Source organism: Papilio machaon, chromosome 26 (assembly GCF_912999745.1).
Source record: "Papilio machaon chromosome 26, ilPapMach1.1, whole genome shotgun sequence".
NCBI lineage: Eukaryota > Metazoa > Arthropoda > Insecta > Lepidoptera > Papilionidae > Papilio > Papilio machaon.
This window is the reverse complement of record NC_060011.1, coordinates 363,710-382,387: the sequence shown is the minus strand read 5'-3', so window position 1 is coordinate 382,387 and position 18,678 is coordinate 363,710. Positions and strand designations below refer to the sequence as shown.

General features: G+C 36.5%; 1 protein-coding gene across 2 annotated transcripts; it reads left to right on the top strand.

Annotated features, from left to right (window-relative positions):
* The first annotated feature begins 964 nt into the window (after window positions 1–964).
* LOC106716433 (protein 4.1 homolog) lies at window positions 965–13,529 on the top strand. Of its 2 annotated transcripts, XM_014509951.2 has the most exons (9): window positions 965–1,093; window positions 5,203–5,353; window positions 7,797–7,936; window positions 8,456–8,600; window positions 9,240–9,356; window positions 11,388–11,568; window positions 11,986–12,138; window positions 12,887–13,072; window positions 13,357–13,529. In XM_014509951.2, the coding sequence occupies exons 3-9, from the start codon at window positions 7,805–7,807 to the stop codon at window positions 13,481–13,483; spliced, it is 1,041 nt and encodes a 346-aa protein (XP_014365437.2). In that variant the 5' UTR covers window positions 965–1,093; window positions 5,203–5,353; window positions 7,797–7,804; the 3' UTR covers window positions 13,484–13,529. The 2 variants fall into 2 exon arrangements, with proteins under 2 accessions (XP_014365437.2, XP_014365436.2); XM_014509950.2 differs by lacking the exon at window positions 5,203–5,353.
* The last annotated feature ends 5,149 nt before the right edge of the window (window positions 13,530–18,678 follow it).

The following is an 18,678-nucleotide window of genomic DNA, read 5'->3' as shown; positions in this document are numbered from 1 at the left end:
TATGAATTACTTCTTCATCCACTATGTCAATTCATAAACCTGAATATGACACCTAAACCAAGCCCTGTGTTTGTAGACATTTTCTTGTTACATTTTCTATGAAAAAAATGTTTATCTTTCATGTAAACAATGCGACAAACATGATGTTGTTTATAAAGATTAATGGGGACACTCCTTTATGATGTCAAGTTTATATTTTCTCTCTATTCATAAAGTTTGTAAAAATCTGTTCACATTTGCTTTCGTGCAACAGAAGTAGCCTAACGAGAAGCGAGACTGATAAAGATCTATCTGATGTTACCTCTAATACACATAAATGATTACACCGTTCTATTACATTCGGGACTTACATCGAGTAATTAACAACGTCACGGTCAATTTGTGATAGAATATAAAAGGGTAGTTTTGAACGCATAAAAACATGTTTGAATATCAATTTATTGATATATAGAGTAGAGGTAAATCAATAAAAGAAAATGCTAATTATTCTGTGAATCGTCGACACAATAACTTAAAAGTATAATAAGTGTTCCTTAATTGTAATATGTAGCCGGTTACATCGATTTCAAGGTGTTCTTTTGTTCATTATATTAACAACAGTTCTATATAAGTTGTAGGCAAGCGCGGGAAACGCATTATGAATATTGAGTGCTTTAACGCTTCAATGTACTATTGTACACCATAACCGAGCGCGCCCTAAGGAATTCTAAAGAAAGCTAAATGCTAGAATGAGACGAGCTAACATCTCTGTCACACATTAAATAAATTTTCATGAATGCAGAGCAACACGAGAGCTTCTACGCGCGAGTTAGTAACCAAACTAGTTTGCAGTTGGCTCCTTTGAGAATGGTTGTGTTCTTTCTTATAAGAATTAATAACAAATTTTATTTCAAAGTTTATTTACATTTAAAAATTAAATAGTTTATTGAAATTTTTAAACGTCCTAAACACTCAAGGTGGATTTATAAGAAAAATACCAGTGTATTAAAAAAATTAAAACTTTTTAATTTATCTTTTGTTTTTTACAAAGGCGGGAATTGCACTGTTTATGTCTTGCGAGGAATCTTTGCAGAGATCGGTTGGGATTTTTAAGGTAAGCATTGGAAATCTTAATTTAAAATGTGGTGTGACGAGAAATAAAAGGCGTTGACCGATGGGACCCTCTGTGACCCGTCGGGCAGCTCATTTATTTAACTTTCTTACGCAACTTGATAACTTAAGTGCAGTGTTAATTCACATTTATTGAAAATTTTTGGAGTGAAATGTAAAATAAATCTTTCTTAATAATTTTGAATCAAGATTTCCATAAATTAAAAGCGTAAATCGGGAAAAATACCCGTTAAATAATAGGTTATCTCGGATTGATATATGGAATTATGGACGGTGTAATTTCAAAACTATGAGCTCATACTATGATCAAGTTATAACTTAAAAATTAAAAATCACTATTTTCTGTATACAGAATGGAGCCAATACATTCCTTGTCCCTATTTTATAATCGATAAAAACGTCTGGGAGTCTAGATGCGTTTGGCTTGCAGTTTCAAAAGTTCTTTGCAAAGTAATTTGTTTTAACCTGATAAACAGTTATTCTGCATAGAAGTTCTTAAACAGACATGTTCTGTAATCAGTTGACTGGTATCAATGCTTGATTTTCAGTTTGGTTCCTTAGAACAATGATGCTTTAATAAAAAGTATTTGAAGTTCTCTAAAAAAGTTCTATAAAAAAGCTCGCAACTGCCGTTTAATTTTACACATCCCTTTAATGAAGCCTTTATTATATTATTACTAGTACTATCAAATTTCGTTCGGGATATCTAAAGTAAAAATTGACAGCTTTTCCCTCACCAAAGTTATTTTTAAAAGATTTTAAAACGAAATAAAATCCAAGATGGCAAACTACTAAACTTTTGACAATTATTCCATCGAATTATATTATTTTTGTTTATTTTCAACAAAAGATAAAATCTTATCAACTTTATTTATCTTTGATTTCTATCTATTTATCTTAATTTTTTTCGCTAAATGTCTTATAATATAAGGTAGGTAGGTATATTCCTCGAACGGTTGCGGGTTCGTTACGAAATTGATTCAGCCCATAAACCGCAAGTGGATCTCAGATTAAGTGGATACCAGCGTCAACGCGACCTCAATTACAAAGCCTAATTCTATCAACTTATACGACAGATAAATTTATATTATTGTAGTAAGACATGAAAAATATAAACTTTTATAAAAACAAAAAAGAAATTAAAAAAAAATATTTAGCACAAATATTTAAATACTAGCTATCGCCCGCAACTTCGTCCGTGCGGAATTAAAAAAAAAAACTCAATAAGTAGCCTGTGTTCTTCCAGACTATGTTCTATATGTATGCCAAATTTCATCAAGATCTGTTGAGTAGTTCCGGAGATACTTTCAAACAAACATCCATCTAAACATTCGCATTTATGTTAGTAAGATTATCTCCGATAAGCACTTCTTTTGGAATGATAAAAGGTAATAATTTCCAATAAGCGAAGTTTTAAGATCGCGGACATATAATAAAGCTCCCTGTCGAAGTCAGTTAAACGATATTTATTGTATTTTTTTTATTTAAAAGTACATAGGAAAAGATTAACACTTTCGTATGCATAAATAAAAGATAAGAAAATCTTAATTGTATGAAAACTAATCTATAGGTTTAAAAAGTTTCAGTGCGATAAAGTTTAACATGACAGATATCTTATCTCATTAAACCTATCTTAAATATCGGCTTCAGGATCATCAAGCTACTTGAACGTGAATATACATAATGTTTGTGACATAATTCACTAAAAAAAAAACAAAGAATTTCAGCACAACTTATTAACAAGTTAGTTAAATCTTACTAATATTATAAATGCGAATGTTTAGATGGATGTTTGTTTGAAGATATCTCCGGAACGACTCAATGAATCTTGGTGAAATTTGGCACAGATGTAGAACATAGTCTGGAAGAACACATAGGCTATTATATTTTTTTTAATTCCGCGTGGAGGGAGTCGCGGGCTACAGCTAGTTATAAAATAAGAGAGATACATTTGAGGAGCGTTGGAATAAAAATCGATAAACATTTTAAATTTTTTTTATAATACTAAATGCTTATGAACAATGAACTTGGCCATATTTTTAAATTTTTCCACAAAAAAACAACAATGTGATTTATCGATTTTTGTTTCGATGCTTCTCATTTCATCGTTACTATATTGCATATAGACTGTTTTATGTTTTAAAAAGGTTACCATATCATGAGTCATATAGGAATGTGGTTCACTTCACAGACAGGGCGGTCAGGTATATTTTTAATTTTTTTACAGTAAATTTTACATTACCCAGAACTGGCAGGTTTGATTTTGCAATTTTGTGTTACATTCTGTTACAGAAAAAAAAAACAAAGAGAATAGACAATAATATTTTTACAGGTATTTTGGCTGTAAAATTCTTTATTTTTGTCTTTCACACGCTTGAATTTTTTTTTTTTTCAAAAGTTAGTGGAATTTGAAATTACATATTTGGATAACGAAACATAGTGTGTTCCAATTCTTGTGGGTTTCGGAAACCAAAATCCATGTTTAAAACATACTAGCTTTTACCCTTTTTTTTTTTTTTTTTTTTTTAACGTCAGGAAATGCATTTACGCACCCCTACGCCGGGCTGTGCAATGGCGTAGGGAGTGTGGGACTCGCCGGCCGCAGAAGGCGACCGGAATACCCACTAAAACCTGACTGCCCTCCGACGCATTATGGCGGGGCCACGGGAACGCGTGAGCTTACTTCCGTGACCCCGCCTGCGTTGTCGCCCACGGGGGGGGGGGGGCTCCTCTCACATATTTGTGGGGCGAAGGGCGGCGGCGAATTGCCGCCTCCTTCGCCCCACTCTACGGCGTCGGAGCGGGGGCGCCAGAGGGTCTCTCTCGCGCTCCCGCTCCTGTGCCTCCTTCTGCGAGATCACTTCTTCGCAGAAGGAGGCAACGGCGTCCCAGGACCTCTCACTTCCTAACATGGCGCGTATAACGCCAGGAAGTGAGAGGTCCCCACCTATCGTCGCCACCAGGGTGCGGCGCTCTTCTGTCCAGGCGCAGCACACTTCCAGTGTGTGCTGCGCCGTATCCTCGTCGTCGCCGCACCCATGGCACGACGCCGTCTCCTCCCTTCCGATCCGACGCAGATACTGTCCGAAACAACCGTGTCCGGACAGCACCTGCGTGAGTCGGAAGGTGAGGGACCCGTGGCCCCTTCCGCACCACTCCGGGAGCTGTGGGCGGATGGCCTCTACTGTGCGGACGCCATATTCGACGTCCGCTAGGCCTTCCACCCAGAGCTCCATGGTCCTCCGCTTTCTCCTCTCCCGGGCGTGGGCGAGCTCCTCCGGGGCGAGAGATTCTCCCCGGGTTCTTCGCTCAACCCGCGCCCGGTATGCCTCAGCCAGCACTCCCGCTTCTATCTCCCATGGGGGAGTACCGGCCAGGACGCAGGCCGCCGCGTGGCCTACCGTGCGGTAGGCCCTGCAGGCACGTCCTGCAATGACGCGCTGCGGCCTGCGGAGGAGGGCCCTGTTCGACGCGTTTAGGGCCTCTGCCCATATCGGCGCGCCGTACAGGGCCATGCTGCGGACGACCATGGTGTACAGCTGCCTTGCTTGTACACCCGGACCCCTCAGGTTCGGAAGGAGCCTCGAGAGGGCTGCTGCCGCGCCTACGAGCCGGGGGGTTAGCGACCGGAAATGCTCCCCAAATACTAGCTTTTACCCGCGACTCCGTCCGCGCGGAATAAAAAATAGAAAACGGGATAAAAATTATCCTATGTCCGTTTCTTGGTTCTAAGCTACCTGCCCACCAATTTTCAGTCAAATCGATTCAGCCGTTCTTGAGTTATAAATGGTGTTACTAACACAACTTTCTTTTATATATATAGATTGTTATCTTTTTGTCAAAAATAATGAGAGATGACGATATGTTTCATACAGATGTTTTGGTCTCAGAAACCAACGTCTATAATGAGATTCGAATCGGAAGAATTTTCACATCTGTTCTGAACACTTTAGTAACTCAGATTCGTTATATGAATCTAAACCATCTATTACCTAAATGATGTGGAAATTTTAAACGTTGCACAAACAAACGCAGGCGTTGATATAAACCGTACACTGATTGGTAGCTATTTATTAATATAAATGTTTTCAGATATCTTGGCTCTTAACTTTGCCCGAGTCACTGCGCAGTACGCAAATTAGGTGTAGCGGGACGCGGGAGGAGGAAACTGCGCAGCACGCGATGACATTTGTTGGCCAAGATATTTGAAAAGAGTTATACTAAGTTTTCTACTACTGAAATAGTAAGTACTTGCTAGATATTTTAAAGATAGATTTAGGAAGGGGGGAGAGCCCTTACGAAAACCATCAGAATAATTCCATGGTTGAATACTAAAAAATAAACTGATGGAAAGCTTAATTCTCTAAGCAAATCAAAAGACACTAGACACCGATGCAATAAACACCAATTAAAGAGGAATCTAAATAAGGTAGACTTCCTATTAGCGAGAGTAGTTGTCCCGACGGACAACATGACATAAGCAAGAAAATTCGGGTTAGAACACCTGTATAAGTGAGACATAGCACAGACCCTCGTACTTTAGTTCAACTGTATTATTTTCATTTCTGTATAAAATTTGTTTCTTGTCGTCGTTTTTTCTTTCTTTACATTAGTTTTCAGTCCTTTTTTCTTGTTGATCTCTCATGTCCATACAATACAATTTGATTCAAACCCAGAACATTGATATAGCATTGCCTACAAGAACGCAAAATTACGTTAATCGTCATCATTCCGGCTTAGTTCAACATATCTTACTAATATTATAAATGCGAATGTATAGATGTTTGTTTGAAGATATCTCCGGAATGGCTCAACGGATCTTGATGAAATTTGCCAACAATGTAGAACATAGTCTGGAAGAACACATAGACTACTTATAACGTTTTTTTTTAAATTCCGCGAGGACGGAGTTGCGGGCGACAGCTAGTAACATATAAACACAGGGTCAGTTGAAATTTGTACGGACTGTGAGATAGACGTATTGGTTTGTTACATACAAATGTAGTCTATTTAGTTCACAAATAAATATATCGTTATTATCGTGTGAAAGTGACTTTACAATTGTGTAGAAAAATGTGTAAGTGTATGCAAAACTAGTTGTCGCCCGCGACTCCGTACGCGCGGAATTAAAAAAAAAACGTAATAAATAGCCTATGTGTTCTTCCAGACTATGTTCTACATCTGTGCCAAATTTCATCAAGTCGTTCCGGAGATACCTTCAAACAAACATACATCATCTAAACATCGCATTTGTAATATTAAGTAAGAAGTAAGATAAGTAAAAAAATTACATAAAAATACTAGTCGAACTTTTTAATGTAAGTAGTTGATAGGGAAATTAATAGCGCTTTATTTAAGGTAATAATTTTAGTTTCATCAAAAGACAGAAGTAAAAACATAAGATGCCATTTAATCTTTTGGTTTCAACACAGTATTTAAATGTGCGGTTAACGTGTGTTTATTTATGCGATAGTAAAGTGCGCAATGGTCTATCTAGCTCCGGAAATAGTTGGGCCATAAACTAAGAGGCGCCATAACGTATTGCCAAAATAACAGAAGGATCTGCGATATTGACGGATTGATAGTTAAATAACCCCTACTATGATAACTCACTAGAAAGTCGAATGACGAAATGAGTAGTAGCATTCAGAGGTATTAAAATAAAAATTCAGTCTTAGTCGATTACTTTAAATTGCGGGAGTGAGCGTTTTTTATTTATTTGTAATTAGCTTTTACCCGCGACTCCGTCCGCGCGGAATAAAAAAATAGAAAACGGGGTAAAAATTATCCTATGTCCGTTTCCTGGTTCTAAGCTACCTGCCCACCAATTTTCAGTCAAATCGATTCAGCCGTTCTTGAGTTATAAGTGGTGTAACTAACACAACTTTCTTTTATATATATAGATAGATAATAGTTTTTTTATAAGTAAAAAGTTACTTTAAAAAGTAAAAGCAAATAGTTTTTATTAGTTACTATGTAAAGAAGAACGAAAAAAGCGTTTTTATAACAGAAACTATTTCTCAGTTATATTCGAGTTTCGCGTGAGAATACATAGTAAAGTACGGGCCTTTTGCCAGTTGACGTAAAGTTTGTCTATTAAAGGGATCTAATAAACTTTTGATGTGATCTATGAAGGAGATTGCCACTTTAGATGGTTGTATTTGAATGAAAACAATTTATTTAAATTTGTAACAAAACAAAAAAAGCGTGTTCAAGCGATGGCGCGTTACTTAGAAATCGTAATTATCACAAGGTCATTTTTACATAGAAAATCGTCATAGTTTATAATTGAAAAGAAAACCTTGGTCTTAAAGCAAAAATTATAATAAATCGCTTAGTTTCATTGGCAGTAATAAAAACATAGTTATATAAACTAAATCATGTAATTTTAAAAACAAACGAAAACAAATACAATTACATATAGGTCTAAATTGACCGGACTATATAGTTCTTCTTATTTATATTAAACTAGCTTTTACCCGCGACTCCGTTCGCGCGGAATAAAAAATGCACACAAAATAAAAAAAGTTCCTATGTCCGTCTCCTAGTTCTAAGCTACCTCTCCATCAACTTTCAGCTAAATCAATTCGACCAAACTTGAGTTATAAATAGTGTAACTAACACGACTTTCTTTTATATATATAATATAGATAATAAAAAACATATAGTAAAAGATGTGTGTGCAGGTAATATAATGCGTGAGAGCCTGCGCCGACTGGCGGGGTCGGGCAGCACCTCGGAGGAGGGCATGGCGCGGGCGGGCAACGACACAAAGCGCGTGCGCGTGCAGCTATTAGACGGGGAGTACATCAGTGTTGACGTTGACGTGAGTACTTATCATACAGTATCCCAATTATTTTTATATTAAAAACTGTTGCCCATAGAGATCCGCAATTTCAGATGTGTTGCCTACCTTTAATCACCAGAGAAGGGGACGCACAGAAAGATGATATTTCTCGTTCCTATGCGTCATCTCTTCCCCAAATCCACTGTCCATACCCATAATTCTTTATAAGAAAAGGGTGGGAAGGAAAAAAGGACTAAAACTAGGCCTCCAGCACCACACTTATCAGACGAATTGCGGAATTGCTTCCATTTGACGCCTGTCTTCTGTATGGTCGTGGTATTCATGAACTCAAGAAATATTGTTGTTGAGGTATCTACCACTATTACTTTCATTTCTAAAGAAGAAAATAGCACTGTTTGTTCATTCAAAATTTCAACTAATTGACATTCAGAAAAAAAATAGGTAAAACCGTATTCAGTCATTTAGACTGAAGGCGGTCACAACTGAACCAACATCTCGCTAGTGGTTGTTCTTCATCATTGGCACTCCTTCTTCCAGCGTAAGGCGCGAGGTTCGGACCTGCTTGACCGCATCTGTGATGACCTGGATATAGTGGAGCGGGATTACTTCGGTGTGGTTCGCGCGAACCACACCGACCGCATCTGGCTCGATATGGAGAGGACACTCGCGAAGACATTCAGAAGTTAGTTTACTATAGTTATGAATTAAAGAATTTATTATATTATAGCTTTTGCCCGCGACTCTGTCCAAGATAAATTAAAAAAAAAACTTTATAAGCCTATGTGTTCTTCCAGACTATGCTCGACATCTATGAAAAATTTCATCAAGATCCGTTGAGACGTTCTAAAGATACCTTCAAACAAACATCCATCCATTTTAACCAGGGATCCTCAAACTATTTTGGACAAGTGACTCCCTTCCAAAATGAACCATTACCACAGATCCCCCCCATGGACAAATTACCTACTTTTAAGATCAATTATTATTATTAATTCTGACTTAAGTCAATAGAAGAAGACAGAGTGAGAATTAGCAATGCTTTAAGTTCAATATTTACCCCTTAGGGAATCCCTGATCTAAACTTTTACATCTATATATATAAAAGAAAGTCGTGTTAGTTACACTATTTATAACTCAAGAACGGCTGAATCGATTTTACTGAAAATTGATGGGGAGGTAGCTTAGAACTAGGAGACGGACATAGGATAATTTTTACCCCGTTTTCTATTTTTTATTCCGCGCGGACGGAGTCGCGGGTAAAAGCTAGTTTATACCTATATTAGTAAGATTACTTTATAATGCTTGGTGAAATTGTTTCCAGACGAGCCATGGGAGGTACGTTTCGTGGTGAAGTTCTACCCGCCGGAGCCTTCAGAGCTGCGTGATGACAACACCAGGTACCAGCTCGGGCTGGCTGTACGCAATGACATCATGGAAGGTAGGACTTCATATTATTTCTTCTTTAGTATTAATCTATTTTTAGAGACCCCCTAAAAGAAATGGGACAGTTCTAAGAACTCAAACCCCCCAAGTTCTAAATGATTAAGAAAGTTATTTTTTTTAGCTACAATAAAATTGCCGTGTTTTGATTCAAACTTTATGTGTTAAAATACCATTTTACATTGTCTTTTTTTTTCTCCGATATGGGGTCTGTGTACATACTGAAAATTATATGATAAAGAAGATTATTGAGTTTGGTTAAGTGAGATCAGGTTTTTCATGACAACTAGTGTCAAAACATCGTGACTAGGTCACACGAGTACACTAAATCACGTTGTGCTGACTAAGTTACCTACTTTAAGAGAACTATAAAGTGTTAAATCTATATGTGTTAAATATATCTATCTATATATTAGGTCCTTACATATGAAATTGGCGTTTTGTATGGGAGGAACAAAAAGTCGAATATTTTTTAATATAATATATTTAATTAATCAAAGTATGAACCATTATTTTCTATGCACTTTTGCCATCTCATAGGTAGTTCATTGATCCCTTTACTAAAAAAACCAGTCGGACGGGAATCAATAAAATCTTTGAAGGCGATTTGGACTGCCCCATCGGAGTTGAATTTTTTCCCTTGCAAGAAGTTATCCGAATTTCGAAAAAAATGGTAATCTGTTGGAGCAAGGTCCGGGGAGTACGGAGGATGTCTTAGACTTTCCAATTGAAGCTCTTCTAATTTAGTAGCCGTCTGTTGCGCAGTGTGTGGTCTAGCGTTGTCGTGAAGCAACAGTGGCGTGGAGCGATTGACCAGCCTAGGTTGTTTAGCCGCTAGCTTTTCCATCATGGTTTGCAATTGCTGACAATAGACATCAGCCGTAATAGTCTGGCCAGATTTGAGAAAACTGTAATGAACAATACCGGCACTAGTCCACCAAACGCTTACAAGTAACTTTTTTGGGGTTAATTTTCGCTTGGGGCAGGATTTGGCTGGCTGGCCAGGATCCAACCATTGCGCTGAGCGCTTCCGATTATCGTAAAGAACCCATTTTTCATCACAGGTAATGATTCGGTTTAAAATACCTTCATTATTGTGCCGGTTTAGTAATGTAACGCAACAGTCGACGCGCGTTTGCCGGTTTGCTTCAGTCAATTCGTGAGGTACCCACCTTTCAAGCTTTTTAATCTTCCCAATTTGCTTCAAGTGAATTAAAACAGTTTTATCACTAACATCGCAGCCTGCAGCTAACTCGGACGTGGTTTGCGATGGATCCGCTTCCACAATAGCCTTCAACTCTTCATTATCAACTTGAGTCTCAGGCCGTCCACGGGGCTTGTTCTGCAGATCGAAATTTCCAGAACGAAAACGTTGAAACCAAAAACGAACTGTGTTTTCTTTTGCAACACGACCGCCATACACATCATTCACCCTTCGAGTCGTTTCCGCAGCACTAGTGCCACGGCGGAACTCGTACTCGTAAATACTGCGATATTTTAAGTTTTCCATTTTGTAAAATGAGTGACGCAAACAGAAAAAAACAGAAGGAAAAAAACAAATGAATGACGGTCATCGAACCACAAATACATGAGTCTATAGCTGTACAAATTTGAATTTGGAATTCCTTACCAAAGAGGAGAAATTCGTGATTAAAGTGGCCAGTACGAAAAACGCCAATTTCATATGTAAGGACCTAATATTAATAAAATTGGAATGTCTGTGTGTAATATTATAAAAAAACATATTTTGTACCTACACATGATGTATTTGTGTAACTACTAACTAAAAACCAATTAAAAAAAATGTTTGTCTGTTAGTCTTTATGTTTGTCCGCAATGCTGCGTTTGTTCCGATTAATTTCCGGAACATCTAGACCGATTTTGACAGGACTTTGACGGGAATGTAGCTGATGTATGCGTGCATGTTATAGACTACTTTTTTTAATTCTGAACTGATGAAATTGAGGACGAAAGCTTAGTTATTAATAAATCTGAAGAAAAAGAAACAACTCGTTGGTATTATTTGTAGGTCGTTTAACATGTTCGTACATAACACACGCACTGCTGGCGTCATACATTCTGCAGTGTGAGTTAGGGGACCGCGAGGCCCGCGTGTCTGCGGCGCAGTTGTCCGCACACCGCGCTCTGCCGCAACATGCACTTACATCTGATGTCGAGGATAAAGTAGACGAATTGTACAGGAAACATAAGTATGTATAGACAACACATTCACCAATTTATTTTTGTCTCAGATCCATTATCTGGTTACGGATCTCTTGCTCATACAATATTTTCTAAAATTTATGAACCCTCAAAAATGTTTTGATATCATACATTCTACTCTAGGTCTTCTAATAATGACTTCATAATACTGACTATTCCTTTATGACACTTTGGAGAAAAATTACGTATAGACTAATACGTTGCATTGTCAAAATTATCAGATAAACAGGTTACAGGAACATCACAATCACATCATTCACAAAAAGTTTCTTTTTCTCATCATCATCAGTCTTTATCTGCCCACAGCTGGACTTTTTGTCAATTAATCAAAAATCCATCTTTGTATATCTACTTACCTGATCTACTAAGAAATTACCTACAGTCTACTGTATCATAAATTGTAGAGGACAAACTCCAGCGGAGGCAGAACTGAATTATCTGGAGAACGCGAAAAAACTGTCTCTTTATGGTGCTGAGCTGCACCGCGCTAAAGACTCTGAAGATGTCGACATCGCGCTGGCTGTCTGCTGGCGCGGCATCGCCGTACTCAGAGATATGTACGCACATCATCATCAGCTCACTATACATCCCCACTGAGGGGCTTAAAGCCTACCCTAAGTTAGGGGTGACTAGGACATAGTCAATGCTGGTCAAGTGCGGGTTGACTTCACACATATCAATGAATCACGATGTTTTCCTTCATCGTAAGAACATCGGATAAATGAACATATGTAAATTGAAAATCACATTGGTACATGACAGGATTCGAACTCAGGACCTTCAGATTGCAAATCAAATCATCTAATGTTCAACAATATGTTGGGGACAGTTCATCTGGTGAAATACCACAACCACACAGAAGAATGATGTCAAGTGGAAGTAATTCTGCAGTCTGATGACTATGAGTATTCCGGAAGCCTAAATTTAGTAATTTCTCCCTTCCTAGTTTATTTTTTTACGGAAAGGATGGGAAGAGATGTTGGGATTGGTGGAAGAGGGGGAGCATAGGAAGAGGAAATAACCTCTTTCTGTATGTCTCCTTCTCCGTTGATTGTCATCGCAGATGTCTTTGGACAGCAATCACTTCCCTGTTTAGGTGTATTCAAGTGGTCATTTCCTTGTTTATCACCTTATTATATATATATATATATAAATATATATATAAAAACATTACTACAGGTCTTAGGTTTTTGCAGAAAGGATACATGATACCTTATTGGTCAGGAAAAACTGGTTTTTTTAAGAGATCGTATTTGGACCATTTGTGATCTGGAAATCCTGGGAAAGTTACCATTTGTTGTCCAGGGTGGTGATGAACCGGTTTCCGTGGACTAAGATCATAAAGATCAGCTACAAGAAGCGCGTGTTCACTCTGCGGCTGCGCGCCGGCGAGTGTGACAACTGGCACACCTGCCTCAGCTTCCGTCTGCCGGCGACGCGCGCCTGCAAGAACCTGTGGCGCTGCAGCGTCGAGCATCACATTTTCTTCAGGTATTGTACCACATTTGACACATCTGTCTTTCAAATTTAATTACAACTACTTCTTTTTACTTCTTCTTTCCAATTCTTCTTTCTAATTCTTCTTTTTACTTCTTCTTTCAATGTCAGAAAAATTTAGGTTCATCGGTACAGTGACGTCTTTTACCAGTGGACTGTTTAAAGCTCGTATAGATCCAGCTCCAGGGTTTCTTTCCAGCGGCATCTTGTTTAGGTTCCGAGATATTCTAGACAGCGGAGTCTGACCATGTGGTATGAGGAATGTTTGTGATGCGCAGACGCGAGGGTCCAGTGCTGGTGGAGCGGGTGTCAGGGTTCCCTCGGCTTGGGTCCAGGCGTGTGTCATGTCGGCGTACACTGCGCCAGCTGCGCGCTGACTGCGCACAACCACATCTCGTACTCTGACATCGGATTGTTATGTCTCCTGCTGTTTACTCTGCATCATCAGCTATCATCACCCATTTCATATTATTCGGTGCATATTTTCTACATTTATGCCGGTTTATATTATTCCAATCCACCGAACATAATTACTGGATTGCAATTAAAGAGTGTACACTGGAACCCAAACATTCCAGTGTGCGTTTACATATTTCCAGTAATCCAGTGCTGATTTCGTTAACTGGCTTGGAATTATGTAAACCGAGAATTACTTTACATTGACTTTAGAAATAATGTTCACACAAAACAAGATAGTAAATGATATTGAATGTGGATGGGTACAAAGATAGTTAAAGACCAAGAAATGTATGTATGGATTGTTTGAAAAATATGACTAAAAATAGAGTGAATTGAGCAACGACTAATAGAGATGTATGAAAAAATACATATAGTAACAAAATAAGTAGTAAAAAAGGGTAAATTGATGATGAATCCCTTTAAAATTGTATCTGGTACAGTAATAAATAACTTGTTATTTAAATTAATATTTCCTGTCTACCTCTAATTACCATACAGATTCGTTAATAAGTTACTAAGGGAGGACTTTAGTGTGAAATAAGATTGACACTAAGTAGCTGTGAGTCAATGACTAATTGCAGTTAACACGTTAACTGCGAGGCCATTTTGGCGGAACTTTCAGCCAGTGCGTTTGAGGCCTGTTCGTGGCAAAGTTGAACTTTTTTCCAGTGCTATTGAGGCCTCTCCTGCCTCACAAAATTATGTTTTCGAAAAACATTTTTAAAAAATCCAAATTAAACGATATTTGCTTGAAACTTCACTCTTATGAACTTAAATATGTGCATAATATGAATCTAGCTTCGCCTGGAGTTAGGACGTTTCGTTAATGAATAAAGTAAAATTAAAAATTTGTCATCGGTTCTGCCTCAAATCGCACTGAAAGGAAGGTCAATTAATGCCTCGACTAGTGATGGGATTAAAAGAGAGTTGTAGTTACGATAAATGTTTATTGAGTATTAATCACAGAAAATGTTTTTCATTAAAACATGGTAAACAAAAAGATTTGTCACACTGGACACAAAAAGTCACAAATTTTTTAGTTTTCTTAGCAGCTTGCGTGGCATTCAATATCAATCTTAATTTTTCGTAGCAACCTACGCAGCGCTTTCTTTGACCACCTCTTTGGAACAAATGATCAGCACATCTGCCGATAGGAAATCTTGGAATAAAATATATATTTTAGATCACCAGCAAAAACATTCAACGTTCTCTGTACATAAACGATGATCAGCACACAATGGTAAAAATTGCCACTATGGACTAAACTTCGAATGGAACTGTGACTTGCTTAAAATAACAGTGAAGAATAATCCACAACTGAGCACACATTTTAAGGCAACACCCATGTGCAAAACAAAATAATGATGATAATTGAGTATTGTTAGTGGTGAATGTGCGTGCGTGCGTGCGTGCGAATATTATATTAAGTATAAGACGTACTAATCGTGCTATTTAAGTAGAATTAGTTAATAGTAGCTTGGCTTTTAGTGTTGTGTTTCTGGCTCGTAAATATATTCTGTGTCCGATTTATGCACTTTTGGTTCATCATAGACACAGGCCACCCCCTTAAAATTCAAAGTTGCAGTAATTTAGGTTTTGTATGGTATAAGTAAAATTTTTACCGAGGTCAACATAGTTTCTCATAACTCCAATAAACATTTTCAAATAAGTCAGATGAAGTACCACCGCTTAATCTTTAATAAATCCTGCCAAAACGTCCTCGAAACTCGAAACGTTATCGAAACTTTCCACAACACTAAGCTAGGATGCGCGGCGCCCGCGCCGCCCACGTTTCGTGCAGTGCGGCCATGAGGCCTACAAATTTTGAGATAGATTTGACCTCAATCCGCACTAGGCGTAATTAATTTCTTTTCAGTGCGTTTGGGGCCTGTGGGACCTCATTTTTATCTAATTACGCCATTGGGCTAGATATCGCAAGAGAAACATTTCTATATATTTGTCTCTGTCGTACTCATAGAAATACTGATCTAGGAGCCTCCCGCACAGAGCGAAACAACCCGATTTTGACTGCCGCACCAGCGAGAAGTCACGCTTTGGGCCTATCCTGCCTCAATCCGCAGTTAACGTGTTAATATTATAAGTGTAAAAGCTTTTTACTTTATGTAAAAACTTTAATGAAATTAGAAAAAACCAGTTCGTATTATGTGAAATAGATTTAGATTATAAGGTATTTTATATTTAACTTTAATCACATACTAGCTGTCGCACGCGACTGCGTCCGCGTGGAGTTAAAAAAACGTAACAAGTAGTCTATGTGTTCTTCCAGACTATGTTCTACATCTGTGCCAAATTTCATCAACATCCGTTGAATCGTTCCGAAAATACTTTCAAACAAACATCCATCCATCCAAACATCTAAACTTTCGTATTTATAATATTAGTAATATTTCAGGTACAATTATTTTAATTGAAAACACGGTTTATTTAAGTGAAAGGGGTTGAAAGTGGGGATGGAAATTTGTATAGAACTATCTTCATTTTTACAGTTAGGAACTTGAAACTTATTTTTTAGGCTGCTAATTTGATTTAAATAAATATGACATTCAAACTTTGTAAAAGTTTTACCCTCAAGGGAGTAAAATAACAATAAGTAATAAGGGATGAAAGTTTGTATTGGAAATATATAAGGTTTATGTGAATATTTTGTAAGTTTTGTTGTAATATTTTATTATTTTAAATAAAATAATTAGCCTAATCCATTAAGAATACTACCCTAAGACACATGCAGACGGTGTCGCGGACAGCTAGTAAAGAAATATAATTTAGTGTGCCTTTTTATACATACATACTTTATGTTCTTGTACACAATTAGATTAAACAATAATCTATATTTTAAATAGAAAAAATAATAGTGCCATTTCTAGATTTAGTTAAAAAATACATTAAAAACATATTTTGTGCTATAAAAGATGTAAAATGTCAATGATAAAAATAAAATAAATAATTACTATTTAAGTGTTTCGTATTTTGTTTTATTTAACCCTTTTAAACATTTATCATATGCATGTACTATCAGGGTATCTCGCGGTGTTCCACTTAAAAAGGGACAGTATTTCGAACATTTCGTAAGCACTTAGAAGACGACCCGTAAACAATAATCAATAGAATGCAATTTTTTAATTTGAAAATGGTCAGTTAGTGCCTTTCATATCGACTCGGAGTTTGTCTCGTTGCAAGAAACAAAGCAATTTGTCTGTAATTGGAACACCGCGAAGGGTCCTTACTGTACATACGTAAAATACGTACAAATCATAGTGAATATTACATATTTATACGATAATTCATTATGACATCAAAAAACACAATAAACTCTATGAAAACCACTTTGATAACCTTTTGACTGCAGACTTACTGCCGTGCTTGATGCAAATGTGAAATTATAATCACATAAATGTTATCTAATTTGTTTTACAATAATTTAATTTGTTAGTTAATATTATCAAATCTGTGTAGATTTTTTTTTATTTCATTAAATACACTTTTTAAAATAATAGACAGGAAAAAAAAATTAAAAACAAAAGCCTTTTCTATGTATGATTATTTTATTCTTCTATAAATAATTTTATCATAAAGTTCGGTGAACAATTTATATAGTAAACTAGCTTTTACCCGCGACTTCGTCCACGCGGGATAAAAAAAAATCACACAAGATAGAAAAGTTCTTATGTCCGTCTTCTAGTTTTAAGCTACCTCCCCATCAATTTTCAGCTAAATCAGTTCAATCTTGAGTTATAAATAGTGTTACTAACACGACTTTCTTTTATATATATAGATTTAAAAATCTCACTTTAAACGACAATTTTAAATATTTTTCATATTTAATATAATGTTTAAGACGTATTTTATTCTTCTTAGTATTTATAACCAAAGACTTGTTCACTATTTTAATAATTACAAAGAAAAATGTGGTACAAAACAAACATCAATGTTTGTTTTTCGTTATTAGTATTAGTTTGATGAAAAATTATGCAATAGATTCAAAACTATAAATTCAAAATATGATCCAGGTGGACAATCTGGAGCCACAGAAGACCCGAAAGGGGTGGGCTATACGATGTAGGAGTGAGGTTAAGGGTTCAAATTGAAGCAAGGGGTTCACCAAAAGTAGAAAGAACGAAAAGATGTACTTTGAAGGACGTCAGTGAAGAAAAAAGTTAAGGAATCTCCTATCTGATAAATTTAAAATACTTCTCTGTTCAAAAATTTAGGTAAAATACTGAGAAGTAACTTGAAAATTTAACTATTACAATAACAATTACTCAGTTTAATTTATTTATTAGTTTAACTATTTAAAATGTTTAAATTATTTTTAGACTGGCAACAATATTGGAAATTCCTCTACGTTGTGTAATGTGCTTATCTACTAATATATTACAAATAAATTACGCCTGCCTCTTCCCCAGTGATATCTTCACCTTAAATATATATCTTGGAAATACCCAACAACGATAGCAATTGATAAGTTATTAAAAAAAATGATTAATTTCCATAATAAATTTACGGAAGCTTAGCCAATACTTATCTTTAACTGAAAATATTCCTTAATTCAAAGTAGTAGACACCCCTGTAGAGCCAGATATTCACTGAAGTTGTCTTCACCTTTTACTTACTAAAAAAATAAAAAAAGTCAGTAAAATTTGACGTATTATATCTTTGGAAGACAAGGAGTTTTGTATTCTACTAATGGCGTACTGGCAACCGAGATTGTTGCACATGTAAGTAATTAAAAAAAAACATACTTGGGAGTAAAATAGGATGCGCGGGAAACGAAAGGAACAACGTGATGTATGGATAGAGTTAAAACGACAATCAATTCGCATAAAAAAATCGTTGAATGTTTAGGTTCGTCTTATTAATTCTATTAAGAGCTAACTTAGCTATTTAAATGCTGATGTAAGATACCAATTAGATTTTTTTCTTTACTTAAAACGTAATTGTTCCGATGTAAGTGGTACTCAAACTTTAAACGTGCCAATTACATTATATTTCTCGTTAATAACATTAAGTATTACTGAAATGTTTAAAAAAACTACCCCTAATATTCCCAACAACCTCTGTGGACTAAGGTAACAAGAAAGGTAGTAAAGGTGTTTCATTTTCTCACGTCTTTCAAATCCTTG

What these genes read in the sequence shown, in the direction of transcription:
- LOC106716433 (XM_014509950.2), top strand. Translation starts at nt 7,805, where the DNA reads ATGCGTGAGAGCCTGCGCCGACTGGCGGGGTCGGGCAGCACCTCGGAG. An exon ending in ACTCGCGAAGACATTCAGAA is followed by an intron (nt 8,601 to 9,239) that starts GTTAGTTTACTA and finishes AATTGTTTCCAG; the next exon opens with ACGAGCCATGGGAGGTACGT. An exon ending in ATCGCCGTACTCAGAGATAT is followed by an intron (nt 12,139 to 12,886) that starts GTACGCACATCA and finishes TTTGTTGTCCAG; the next exon opens with GGTGGTGATGAACCGGTTTC.